This window comes from Rhinoraja longicauda, unplaced genomic scaffold, assembly GCF_053455715.1.
Source record: "Rhinoraja longicauda isolate Sanriku21f unplaced genomic scaffold, sRhiLon1.1 Scf000273, whole genome shotgun sequence".
Taxonomy (NCBI): Eukaryota; Metazoa; Chordata; class Chondrichthyes; order Rajiformes; family Arhynchobatidae; genus Rhinoraja; species Rhinoraja longicauda.
In genome coordinates, this window is record NW_027601491.1 from 44,488 (window position 1) to 58,017 (window position 13,530).

At 40.3% G+C, this 13,530-nt stretch overlaps 1 protein-coding gene across 4 annotated transcripts in view; it reads right to left on the minus strand.

The window, feature by feature from the left end:
- Positions 1–13,530, minus strand: part of LOC144590725 (progranulin-like) — a 73,975-nt gene that overhangs the window by 33,257 nt on the left and 27,188 nt on the right. For all 4 annotated transcript variants that reach the window (XM_078395155.1, XM_078395152.1, XM_078395154.1 and 1 more), the window contains exons 3-6: positions 9,899–10,042; positions 5,857–5,991; positions 2,893–3,042; positions 2,399–2,626 (exon numbers count right to left, since the gene is read on the minus strand). In XM_078395155.1, coding sequence (XP_078251281.1) covers positions 2,399–2,626; positions 2,893–3,042; positions 5,857–5,991; positions 9,899–10,039 — 654 coding nt within the window. In that variant the 5' untranslated portion in view covers positions 10,040–10,042. The remainder of the gene's footprint in view (positions 1–2,398; positions 2,627–2,892; positions 3,043–5,856; positions 5,992–9,898; positions 10,043–13,530) is intronic.

The following is a 13,530-nucleotide window of genomic DNA, read 5'->3' on the forward strand; positions in this document are numbered from 1 at the left end:
CCGGTCATTTAAAAGTTATTGTACATTTGAACAGGTACATGAATAGGAAGAGTTTAGAGGAATATGTGTAAAATGCAGGCAAATGGAAAAGGCATAGATGAGATCGTTGCCAGCATTGACGGCTTGGTGTCCAAGGCATGTTTCTGTGCTGTATGACTGACAACCAAACAGGTGGAAAAGAGGCAAATCCAGAAATTATAGCAGCACTGCTCTTTTAAGGTGATCGTAATCTTAACTTATTTCCTTAATTCCTCAAACCTTACAATGGGCCTGGTTTGCAGAGGAAATTATTTTATAACGTGTACGCAATGATACGGAATGAGAATCTTGTGAAAGGTCTCCAATTGCCTGAACAAAGCACTTGGGAGGCATTTCAGCTTCTTTAGTTCGTGATCTCAGTCACGTCAGATGTTCTGACCAAACAAGAAGAGTTTCAGGCTCAGTGGTGGGGAAAGTGAAGTGCTGCTTGGCTTTCCTGTTCCTTTCTGAAGGCAAAGAATGACAAAGGCTTATTATACTGCAGTAATAGCGAGTGACAATCCAGGACTTGAAAGACCAATAATATCCATGTTAAAAAATATCCTTTGCATACTTAAAAGTCAAACCCTTCATCAGTAACAGTAGGTTAATGTGATAATCTGCATATATTATTTGTTCCTGAGCTTTTCTGAAGACCACTAATAACAAGGCGCAGAGTGCCATTGTTTACACGGCAACACAACTGGGTACAAAGAGCTGAATCTGCCTTTCATATATCTGAATTAGACTCTACTTGCTGTGCAATGAAGCGATATTTTGCAACATTTTTGATGTGCTTCCAATATATCTTTGGGAAGGGTGGGTGCAGTGGTTATTTTCAAACAAACGTGTACCAGTTGCATGAGCAAGTACACTCAATTATATCATAACCAGAAAACAATGCTTCTCAGTACAATTGGGAACATTAAGGGAATTCTCTCATCACTGGAGCTCCTGAACATTGACTGTCAGTCATTGACAGCTGAGTGTCTATCTGATAAGTTCAACTTTAAGCTTCAATAATTGAAGATGTTATGATGAGCAGTCCAAGGCACATTTTTCAAGGAACTAGAGGAAAGGACAGCTAAATACCCAGACATAAACTACCAAACAGCCTCTTTGGCACACACGAAATGCTGGAGTAACTCAGCAGGTCAGGCAGCATCTCTGTAGAGAAGGAACGGGTGACATTTCGGGTCGAGACCCTTCTTCAGACTCTTTGGCAGTCAGGTGTTTGAAATACAAGATAGAGAAGCATAAAAACCAATGATTATGACCCTAATATATGGTTGGGCTAAATGGGTAATTTCTCAGCCAGATTTCCTATGACTTCCTGTCAATAGAGATGTTTTGACCAAGTCAAATGTGAGAACATCAGAAAAAACTCGGATATGCATTCTCCATTCTGTATCATTACAGAAAAGTAATTGTCCTGAACTAAGTGAATCTGCCAACAGTTGGTGAACATGTTCACTGGCTGTAAAAGAGAGCAGTTTCTAAGCTCACTTTGCTGGGCAGTTTATTCAGCCTACGTTGGAGAGAAGAATGAGCTCCACCTTCAAAAACACAAAGGTTAGTGTTTTCCAGCATTTGCTGCATTAGCCAAGTCAATGACTATCAGAGCAAAATATACTAAACCCATAAAGGCTTTCATAGCACAAGTTTCTAATAGTATGCTAATAATTGATAACAAAGAATGTAAACCCAAACCTCAATTCAAAAGCACAATAATGCAAATAACACAGAATCAGGAGATGGAAACAAAATGTTTTAAATATTCTGGTTTGTTTCCACATGTTTCAGATCAAACACTTATATCAACCTGGAAAAGCTATTAAAGAAACATGTTCAATTGCAGAAATAGTGGGGACAGTGTGAACAAAATTAAAATTATGTGTGGGAGTACACAATTAATATTCCATTCCTGTCCCACTGACATCTCCCGACATTCCTCTTCTATTGTTTCAATCAACAACAACCGCCACTGACCCACATGAAGTCCCTCCTGCTCGCCGTACTATCTATCACAGCACTTCCGCCATTCACCCACATGAAGTCCCTCCTGCTCGCCGTACTATCTATCACAGCACTTCCTTGTGGTCCACTCTTCCTCTTCTCCCTTTCTCTGCCATTTCCCCATAATCTAATTCCTAACTTTTCCCCACAAGATACAATGAAAGGTCTTTGGCCCAGCACACCAATTCCCCACAGATAGTGGCTAACCTACAGATTTCTAGCATTTTGCTTTCACATAAAGAAGAAAAAAAAAACAAACACTCAGTGCCAATATATGTATGGAAAGTTAATTATGAATTATGGGTGCTGTACTAGTACTTATTTCAAAGAAAAACCATAAAAGGTAAGTTAATTCAGGACTTACATCTTTCATAGGACAGCAGCCCCAACCAAAGTCTGTCGAGGTACAACAGGTATATCCCTCAGAGCAAGACATGTTCCCACAAAGCTCGCTCTCAGCCGTACGCAGGTTTTCGACTCCAGAAACCAATGGCAATTCTTCATCTACTCCAGTCCTTCTGCATCTGGCCTTGACTAGATCACACTTGTATCCCTTTGGACAACAATGCTCCCAATCCTTGCAAATGGTTGCCTTAACAGAAAAGAAAAAAAATTAAACCAGCATTTTATATAAAAAAACATCCGAGTAGATAAAAGGCTTTGAGTAAATTTATGAAGAAAATAATATTCCGAGGTTCTATAAAAGCATTTACTCATTTGAACACGTGTTCCATTACGTTTTATTTGCATTAAACTGGTGGCAGCAAATAGTGGTGCAAGAAGTTCAGTTAAAAAGCCACTGTGGTGTGCACAAGAGAGTAATCATGAAGGAAGGACATTAAAACAAACAAATCTTACATCAGTGAGTGGGCAGCAACCATAGACTCCTTTAGAAGTCGGCATGCACGTGTACTCGGGCGGGCAGTCCGTATTATCCAGACACACATTTTCAGTCACTGCATTCGTTGTTCCTGCTTGCACAAATGGGGTTGTTTCTACTTCTTCCCACTGGAATTAGAGAGACAAGATCTCATTTCTCATTCATTTCAAAGTATTTTTGTTCATCATGGTCTATGGTTCTGGTTCTGAGCCAAGCATCTATTTGGCCACAAAATCTATTGTAAATCTTCAGCAACAAATATTGAATCCCCAAAATTTATTGTCTGATAACAGCTCAGGGGATACAAATTACCATACCAAGCACAATTTTCACATCAGATGATTGATTTCTCTGAAAAATAAAAATACTACAGTATTCCGACTAATCAGCCAACAAATGTAGATTGTAGATGGTGAAGATGGTTGTCAAACATTGCAGCAGGATCTTGATCAGTTGGGCAGTTCAACTGAGGAATGGTTGATGGATTTAAGAGAGAGAAATGAGACATGTTACATTTTGGGAAGACTAGCATGGACCTGACCTACACAGTGAATTGTAGGGCTCGGGGGAGTGTTGTAGAGCAGAGGATCTAGGAATGCAGGTATATAGCTCATTGAAAGCGACACCACAGGCAGATAAGGTGGTCAAAAAGGCTTTCTGCACATTGGCCTTCATCAGAGTATTGACCATAGAAGTTTGGAGGTCATGTGGCAATTATATAAGATGTTGGTGAGGCCACATTTAGAGTATTGTGTTCAGTCCTAGGCTTCATGTTTTGGCAAAAAATGTTGTCAAGCTGGAAAGCGCACAGAGAAGATTTACAAGGGTGTTGCCAGGACTCGAGGGTTCAGTTCTAGGCTTCATGTTTTTGGGAAAATGTTGTCAAGCTGGAAAGCGTGCAGAGAACATTTACAAGGATGTTGCCAGGACTCGAGGGCCTGAGCTATAGGGAGAGATTGAGCAGGCTAGCTCTATTCCTTGGAGTGCAGGAGGATGAGGGGGTGATCTTAGAGTGGTGTACAAAATCATGAAAGGAATAGATCAGGTAGACACACAGTCTCTTGCCCAGAGTAGTGGAATCGAGGAACCAGAGGACATACATTTAAGGTGAGGGGGGGAAGATTTAATAAGAACCTGAGGGGTAACTTTTCACACAGAGTGGTGGATATATGGAACGAGCTGCCAGAGGAGGTATTTGAGGCAGGTAGTATCGCAATGTTTAAGAAACATTTGGACAGGTACATGAATAAGACAAGATTAGTAGGATATGGGCCAAACACAGGTAGTGTAGGTACCAAAAACTAGTGTAGATGGCTCATGTTGGTCGGTGTGGGAATTAGGGTCGAAGGGCCTGTTTCCACACTGTATGACTCTATAAACAGCGACTAATGAACAGAATTGTTTTCGTGAGCAAGGATAACTGGATTCAATTCAGCTTTCAATACAATACCAGACTTGCTGAGAAGCTGCTGAAACTGGGGCTTAACACTCCCCTGTGTGCCTGGATCCTGGACTTTCTCACCGCCAGGGCCCAAGTGGTCAAGATTGGAAGACATACTTCAAACCCCCTCACCCTGAACCCAGGGTTGCGTCCTTAGCCCCCTACTGTACTCCCTGTACACACATGACTGTGTGGCCAGGTTCAGCTCCAACCCCATCATCAAGTTTGCTGATGACACTGTGGTGGTGGGCCTGATCTCCGATAACGATGAGAAGGCCTACCGGGAGGAGGTGGCTGATCTGGCACTCTGGTGTCAGGACCACAGCCTCCTCTTGAATGTCAAAAAAACTAAGGAGCTGATTGTGGACTTTAGAAGGGCTCAAGGTCCGAGGACATGCACGCCCCTGGAGTTAAATGGGACTACTGTGGATAGGGTGAGCAGCTTTAAATACCTGGGAGTCCACATCACAGAGGATCTGACATGGACAACACACATTGCCGCACTGGTGAGTAAGGCAAGGCAGTGCCTTTACCACCTCAATTGAGGAAATTCAGAGTCTCTCTGAGGATCCTTCAGTGCTTCTAATCTGGGGCTGTAGAAAGCATCTTGTCCGGGAACATCACAATCTGGTTTGGGAACAGCTCTGCCCAGGGCAGGAAGGCTCTGTGGAGAGTAGTGCATTCGGCTGAACGCACTATGGGAACTACACTTGCCCCCCCTGCAGGACCTATACATCAGGAGGTGCAGATCCAGAGCCAGCAACATTATGGGGAACCCCTACCACCCCAGCAACGGACTGTTCCAGCTGCTACGGTCAGGCAAACGCTTCCGCTGTCACGCTGTGAAAACAGAGAGGATGAGACGGAGTTTCTTCCCACAGGCAATCAGGACTGTTAACTCTCATATCACCAGGAACTAATTTAATTTACTGAATTAATTTATTTTTTGTGTTAAAATGTTTTTTTCTATTCTGTTTTGTAGTTTAGCACAATCCGCAGGCGTTGCCACTTTCATTTCACTGCACATCTTGTATATGTATGTGACAAATAAACTTGACTTGACTTGACTTGGCTTGTTCAACTACCGAGATTAGGAAACTAAATGCTAGGACCAAAAAAATGCTCAGAATGTCGTCAGCCAAGCTTATTCCTTGCATTACAAATAAACCACATGAGAAGACTGTCATGGCTTGTCAAACAATGGCAGGATGTAAACTAGGTCTGCATAAAAACTAGCTCACATCACATTCTCTGTCAGAAAATTGTGAAGCGGATATACCTGGAGAAATAAAATTATTAATAAAGTACAAGTCCTCAAGCCATTTCAAAATATCTAGAACACTGAAAAATCGAAAAATTGAAATGAAAGGATTTTTAAAAACATACTTGACCAAAATATTAAAAGTGTAAATTTGGCTTAAAATTACTCAATATACTTCTAAACAAAATTACTGAAATTTCTATTGCTTAATTTACAGCATAGAACGTAATGTTGATTTACCAGGGTAGTGCCAGTGCTGATTGCTGGGACCTTCTCCACCCAGGGTACGGTAGTCACACTAATGCAAGCTGAATGCTTGGTATCACAGGTGGTATTTTCAGGACAGCAGTGGATCATATCAGAACAGCAAACTGCCTGCAACAGAGAAATATGCAATCATGAATGGAAAATATAAAACCTTGTGCTTTGTACAGACAGTCTTAACAGTAAGCGATTCAATCCATATTACATGTTGACTATAAAATTACACCTGGGATTTTTATACCTGCATGAATACAGAGTCTATATTTCAAATAATAATCACCCCAAACTAAACTCATGTAGTCTCCCTGCACTTCAATTAGCTGAAGTAGATTTGCAGTCCATTTCCAACCTCTCCCTGCAGCTAATCATCCTGCTAAGCCTCCCCTGCACCCTTTCCTAAGCCTCCACATCCTTCTTGTTTTGGGGCGACCAGAACTGCATGCAATACTCAAAAACAGACTAATCAAAGTCCTACACCTCATGATTTCCTGACTCTTATACTCAATGCCTTGACTAACGAAGGTATGCAAATTATATGCCTTCTTTATCACAATCGACTTGTGTTGCCACTTTCAGGGAGTTATGGACCTAGACTCTGATCCCCATGTATTAATGCTGTTAAGGGTTCTTACTTAATCGTTTATTTTCCCTATTACATTCGGTCACACAAAGTGCAATACTTCACATTTGCTCTGATTAAACTCCATTAGCCATTTCTCTGCCTATTTCTATAACTAATCTGCAGTATATGCCACTGTATAATTTGACAGCCTTCATAGTCCACAATTCCAGCAATCTTAGTGTCATCTGCAAACTTACTAACCAATTTAGCTAAGGTTATGTCAGAGTTATTTATATATATCAGAAATAGAGGTCCCAGCAAAGATCCCTATGGAACATCACTGATCACAGACCTCCAGCCAGAATGTCATCCTTCCACCACAATCTTCTGTCTTCTATCAGTAAGCCAATAATGAATCCATACCACCAAGTCACTGTTAAACCTCTGCACCTGAATCTTTTGGATCAGGCTACCATGGAGGACTATCAAATGCAGACAACATCCACAATCCTACCATCATCAATCACCTTCATCACCTCTTAAAAAAAACCTCAAAGAAGTTAGTGAGACACAACCTGCCATGTACAAAGCTATGCTAACTGTCCCCAATTAACATATTCTCTTCCATATGGGAGTAAATCCTATCCCAAACAACCCTCTCCAATAATTTGCATACCACCAAGGTCCTATAATTTCCTATAATTTCCTGGATTCCTATAATTTCCTGGATTCTCTCCCCTTAACAAATGAATAACATTTGCTACTCTCCTGCTCAGAGCTTTGTAACCTGGGATAGATTCAAAAAGGTCCCTCCACATTGTATTCACCTCGTGCTTCTCAATCTCAAACTACCCTTGCATATTAGTGTACTCCACATTGACCTCACTGTCCTCCATGTCCTTCGCCTTGGTAAAAACAGCTGCAAAGTACATTTAGTACTCCGTCTATGTCCTCTGACTCCAAGCACAAATTCCCTCCTTTATCCTTGAGTGGTCCGTTCTTGTCCTGTTTACCTTCGTTTTTAATGTTATGTATAAAAAACCATGGGAATTTCTTTAATCCGACTTACCAAAGCCATTTTGTGGCCCCTATTAATCACCTGAATCTTTCCTCCTTGCTTTATATTCCTCAAAGACTGTCTGATTTTTTTTTTTTTAAACTTGTTTATGCTTTCTCTTTTGACCAAATTTACGACCTCTTTGGTTCTCCAATTTTCCATTTCTTTGACATCCTGATCCCTCTCCTTACTGGAACTTGTCAGTCTTGATCAATTGCCCTTTAAACAACTCCCCATGTCAGATATGGACTTGCCCAATAACAACTACTCCCGATGTATCCTCCTGCCCAATAACATTGCAATTTGCCTTACTCCAATTCAGTACTTTCCCATAATCCAGTCTTGTTCCTATTCATAACAATCTTAAAAATTATGGAATTGTGGTCACTGTTCCCAAAATGCTCTTCCACTGAAACATCAGTTACCTGGCCAAGCTTGTTCCCGCAACACAAGTCTGAAGAAGGGTCTCGATCCGAAACAGGTCTGAAGGGTCTCCACCCGAAACGTCACCCATTCATTCTCTCCGGAGATGCTGCCTGTCCCGCTGAGTTACTCCAGCATTTTGTGTCTCCCACAACACAAGGTGTTCCCTTCTCAGGATTATCCACATACTGTTTCAAGAAACCTCTTGGACACACCTAACAAATTCTGCCCTATCCAAGCCTTTGGAACTGAGCAAGACCCAGTGGACATTGAGGAAGTTAGGTCACCCATTAAGACAACCCTGTTCCTTTGGTATCTTTCAGTAATCCCTCTACATATCTGTACCTCCATTTCCCACTTGCTATTGGGAAGCCTATAGTACAATCCCATTTGAGTGCTTGCACTTTTCTTATTTTTGAGCTCGATCCATTATCGTCTCAGCAGATAAACCCTCCACCATGTCCTCTGAGTGTACCATGATATTCTCCATGATTAGTAAAGCAACTCCTCCATTTCTTTTCCCTCCCTCTCTATCACATCTGAAACATCAAAACCCTGGGACATTGAGCTGTCAGTTGCATCTCTCTTTCCAGAATGGCCACATCAGCCCTAAGCACTGATCCACGCTTTAATCTGTTTTTTCCCCGCAGAATACTCCTTAAATTATATGAAATATAATTCAAATATGATTCATTAACAATCAAGTGGTGGCAGATGTAGCATTTTGAGTTGAGTTTAAGTTTATTGTCACGCATACAGTGAAAAGCTTTTGCTGCATGCTAAGTCAGCGGAAAGACAATACATGATTACAATCGAGCTATCTACAGTGTGCAGATATATGATAAAGGGGAATAACACAAATAATGTTTTCTTTCTGGGTCCTTGGTTTTGAGGAACAAAGCCTCTTCTGGCAGAAAAAAAAGCAATGAACTAAAACAGTGCCTTCATGTGCCAGACCAAAAAGGGTTTAAGCTTCAATTGTGCTTACTGAAGCTTTTCAAAGTTGATTTAACTTTGTTATTAGATAGTAGGGAGAGATAGTAAGGGATAAAAATATCCATAAGCTATGTCTCTGGTGGCAGAGTAACAATCAGTGAATGCTAAATTCATCTTTAGAAACAAGTTCTGATCCCAGTTCTCATAAGTGATGACACACCAATTGGCAAGTCATGCCTGGAAAAGACATTTTGCAACTCTATCACATCCACTTTTAACAAATATTTGAAAAATACCCATGAACAAAGGGGGAAAGAACACCCTTATTTGTAGATTTGGGAACTAAAAACAATTTAGAAAGGTACATGGAAGGAAATGACATTTGAAAGACGTACATTTCAGTTATTTAAGTATCCTAATTGTTAGGTCACTTTCTGGTTGGAGGCAAACACTGATCTGAAAACTGCAGACTACAAATTGTTGACAAGGTCAATTTACTGCAAGCTTTACGAATGAGCAAAAAGGATGCGGGTTGGATTGCAACCCGCATGTTTTACACTTCGATATACAAAATATTCTTAAAACTGACTCTTGGGTAAAGAAAAAGACGAGTGGAATGAAAGCAAATATGTAAACTCAAGATGAATGCACTGGCATTATTAAGTTTATTCACATTAAGGAAAGCTAAAATAGGCAAGCAAAAGTTATCTGGGTTTTGGAAACAAATATATAAAGCCCAGGAGTGAAAATCTCAAATTTCTCAGCCAAGGCTATTTTGTGATTAAATATTACTGTGGAAAATGTCAGACAAAAGGTGGAATTTCTTCCCTCAGAACCAATTAACTATTGAGTAGAGTTGAGATTAACAAATGATCTGGCATCAATTACTCTTTGAACCATTCCAAAATTCTGCCAGTTTCTTTAGAGGGGCAAAAACGTTAACAGAATTTGTTGAAAATTACCTCAAGCATTTCAACGTGAGTGGCAAACCCTGATAAGTCACTAGAAGCAATTTATTAAAGAGCAACAAGTGAACTTACATTAGGTAAAGGACAGCAGCCGTATGTTCCGTCTGAATGCTTACAGCAGGTGTCACCATCGTCACAAACGTTCCCATCTGGACAAGTGATGGCAGAAGCCAGGCCAGCAGCCAGGCATAGGAGCAGAAACTTTGGAATCATCACCTAAAACAGAACAGAAAAGTGCACAAATTGAGTGGATAATGCCTTTATCTGCTTATACATAAACTGGATACTTCATATTGAAAATACTTTCTCAAATGAGTATTATGCAACTGCGCAAATTTAATCACGTTAGTTGAGCAAATTTATTTCAATCAGGAAAGTATCATTTAGGAGCATTCACCTTCTCTAAAAGGTACTTTGACTACTCACTACAAATACTGAATCAAACTACTTCCCCTTCATTCTACTCAAAACATAACCAGCTTTATGGGTCTTTGCTCAATTCAGAAATACCCGAGTTAGTATCCATTCGAATCCATTTATTCAGAAGTTCGATGAAAATGCAGTTCACAGATAATGGGCAATATTGACTATGGAAACAAGGGGAGAGTCTAGGATTCCTCCTGCTCAGAGATGTCCATTGGAAACATGTTTTATAAGAACAATTTAGGCCCAGCTGAAATGTCATTTAATCACAGTTGCTGTTTAGGTTTTACACAAGACAGAAGAGTCATTGGGATAAAGAATGCAGATATACTAGAAAACACCTGGCTGTGGCAGAATCAATAATTTATCAAAAAGAGCTTAAAAGTCATTGTATTATGTTTTGTTAATGGGAAACATCGTTTTTGGAAGATGCATCGTCAAAAGAAAACCTTTGTCAATACATTAGAAAACACATTACCAAAACATACAAGAGATACTAAAACGAAAAGTTTAACATGCCGACACCACAGCATTTGACTTCAGGAAGCAATTCTTTTGCCTTAATAATTTGTTGCTCAATGAGATCAAGCATTGACATGCAGCATGATACAGAACTGCATTTGGCATTGGTCTGCAAAATTAGCTACCAAAATTGGAGCTGTGACCAAGCTCAAAGTGGAGTCAATGCAACAGGTCAAAACATTAAGGCTCTTCCCTTTGATTTGTGAGTTGCAAGCTTCTAATGCTGGACATGTACAAGATCAGGGAAGAACAATTAAACAGCCTATAATGCACATCTTAAAGCTTTGAGAGAGTTCTGTATCAGCCTGCACAGCAACATATGATACTTAGTATGATTCTTCTTCTTCTTGCGTTTGAGGCAGCGGAAGTTATGTAACCTGTGCCTGCCTTCTCCCCTTATCCACTAGCCCCTAGAGCTCTATCTAACTCTCTTTTAAATTCAGATGGAGTCAATAGAAGGTTGGTTTCTAGATAGGACGTCAAGACAAATCGCTCAGGGCAAAATATCCAGACCTGCTCTGATAACTGTGGTATTTGTGACTGGACCCAGTTGGGTTTGTAGTTATTGGCAATCCAAGGAACTTGGGTCAGAAACAACTATTCAAGTTAAATAAAATGGAATTACAGTGGTTGAGGATGACTCAAGCAATCAGGTTAGCAAGCAGGTTAGCAAGCATTAATACATAGCAAAAATATATCCAAATGAGGAAATATATTATGGGACAGATGAATCAACCATGGCTAACCAAAGAAAGTATTGACTAAAAGGGAAAACATGACAAAAGAAAGCAGTAAATCCACAGATGGAGACAATTTCAGTATCTAGTTAAGGAGGATGATAAAAAGGAACACAATGTAGCAAGATACAAGAACAATGATAGTTTAGGTTAAAGACCCTTTAGATTTTTATAGTAAACTCTTTGCCTGAGTGGATCAAGGGGTACCAATGTCCCATATTTGGCTTTCCAGAAGGCATTATAGCGTGAGACTGGATGTCAAGTATCCTGACAGGCTTTGGAAGGATGCTACTAGCTAGAGACAGACAGAGTGAAACGCTGGGAACAGGAGAACAAAGAAACACTGTGATGGACATCTGGTGAGAACAGAGCTGCAAGTAACTTCATGGCTAGGCAGTATGGCCTTGAGAAGATAAGGTGTCGGGGAACGGCCATTTTGCAGTGGAACTGTATGATGAGAATGAAAATATGAACAGGCAACATAATTAAGAACTCCCATGCCTGATAAGGAACGAAGATGCGTTTTATTTATTCAGCACTTGGATGAGTGACAACTCGAAATGATTGACTTTAGAATTGTGAGAGCCTTGGGTTAGAACAAAGGCTTATTTTAGGAGATTGAAGGAAAATTAGTATAAAAGAAGGGCGGTCCGAGACATCGGCAGTGACAACCCGGGAACACCCATCGCAAGAAGGAGGGACCTGAGTTCGAAGCTCAGAGAAGACTACCCCCTACCAACAAAGTGAATCTGGCCAATTCATTCATACGGGGAATATCTGACTCATGTCATGAGTTTTGTGATTTAGTTTAAGAAGTGATAAGTTGAAATAATAAAGTAAATGAGAAGTTATTAGAAGTCAATTGTTTGCATGCATGTTTAAAATTGCTCGTGTGTTAAAGATTTTGTACTAAACTAAACCTTGATTTAGAGTCTTTTGTTTGATACCCTATAGAGGTAATAGGGTCAACAGCATGCAGCAAGATGTCTCAGAGAATGTTAGGAACCATAAAGGACTTTATTAGAGGCAATATAATGGCATGGGTAGAGGAATGACTAATAGGCACGAAGTGCCAATAGGAGGCACATTTTCAGGTTGGCAGTTCAAAGCTATTAGGACAAAGCTATTAGGACAAAGCAAGCTATTAGGACAGCATAAATGAATGTAGCCACATTTGCCAACAAAATTAGGTGGAAAGACAAGTTGCAAGGCAAATGCACTTTTCACTGAGATACAGCTTAAGTAAGGAGGGAATATATAAAAAATGTTGAATATTAAAGGTAATTGCAACCTTGCTCATTATGGAAGAATAATGAAATGAACCTCATTTAAAAGGAACCTAAATCATTTTGCATAAATAGCTAAAGGATTGGGGAACCGACACAAAGGAAATGAGGCCTGGGACAGACCGAAGTGAATGGCAGGGCAGGCACAAGGGACTGAGCAGCCTAGTCATGCTTCTGTTGTTAAATGTTGCAGGAGAATCTTAGACTAGACACTAAATGCTGAGTGAATGATTCAATCTAAGCCATAACAATAGAGTATGGTCCCAGATCAAGGGGTGAACCATTTAAGACCAAGGCGACTTAGAATGAGGGTTCACTGTTTGGAACATCATGTGGGGCAGATTTCATGTGCTTATTTAATTGTGATAGAATTCTAATCAACAAGAGAATCAGAGATTATGAACAAAAAACAAAAAAGTGATATTGAATTCGGAATCGGCCATGATCCTATTAATGGTAGGGCAGGCTCAATGGGCCGAATGGCCAAATATTCCCACATCTTATTGTCTCAAAGCAATGCCACTTGTTCTTTTATGTTCAACCTAGAGCAGATATAACCTTGTCTTAAATCCAACCTTTCAGATGAGACCATGCAGCAACCCAGCATGCACTGTAATAAAGTGTCTAGTCGTTTAGTCCTGGAGCTCCAGTGTGGAACTGCAAGCCATATCCTATAACTGTTGTACCAGTGCGCTAACACCCAAGCAACTAAGGACACCGCTGCTCATTTCTGGCA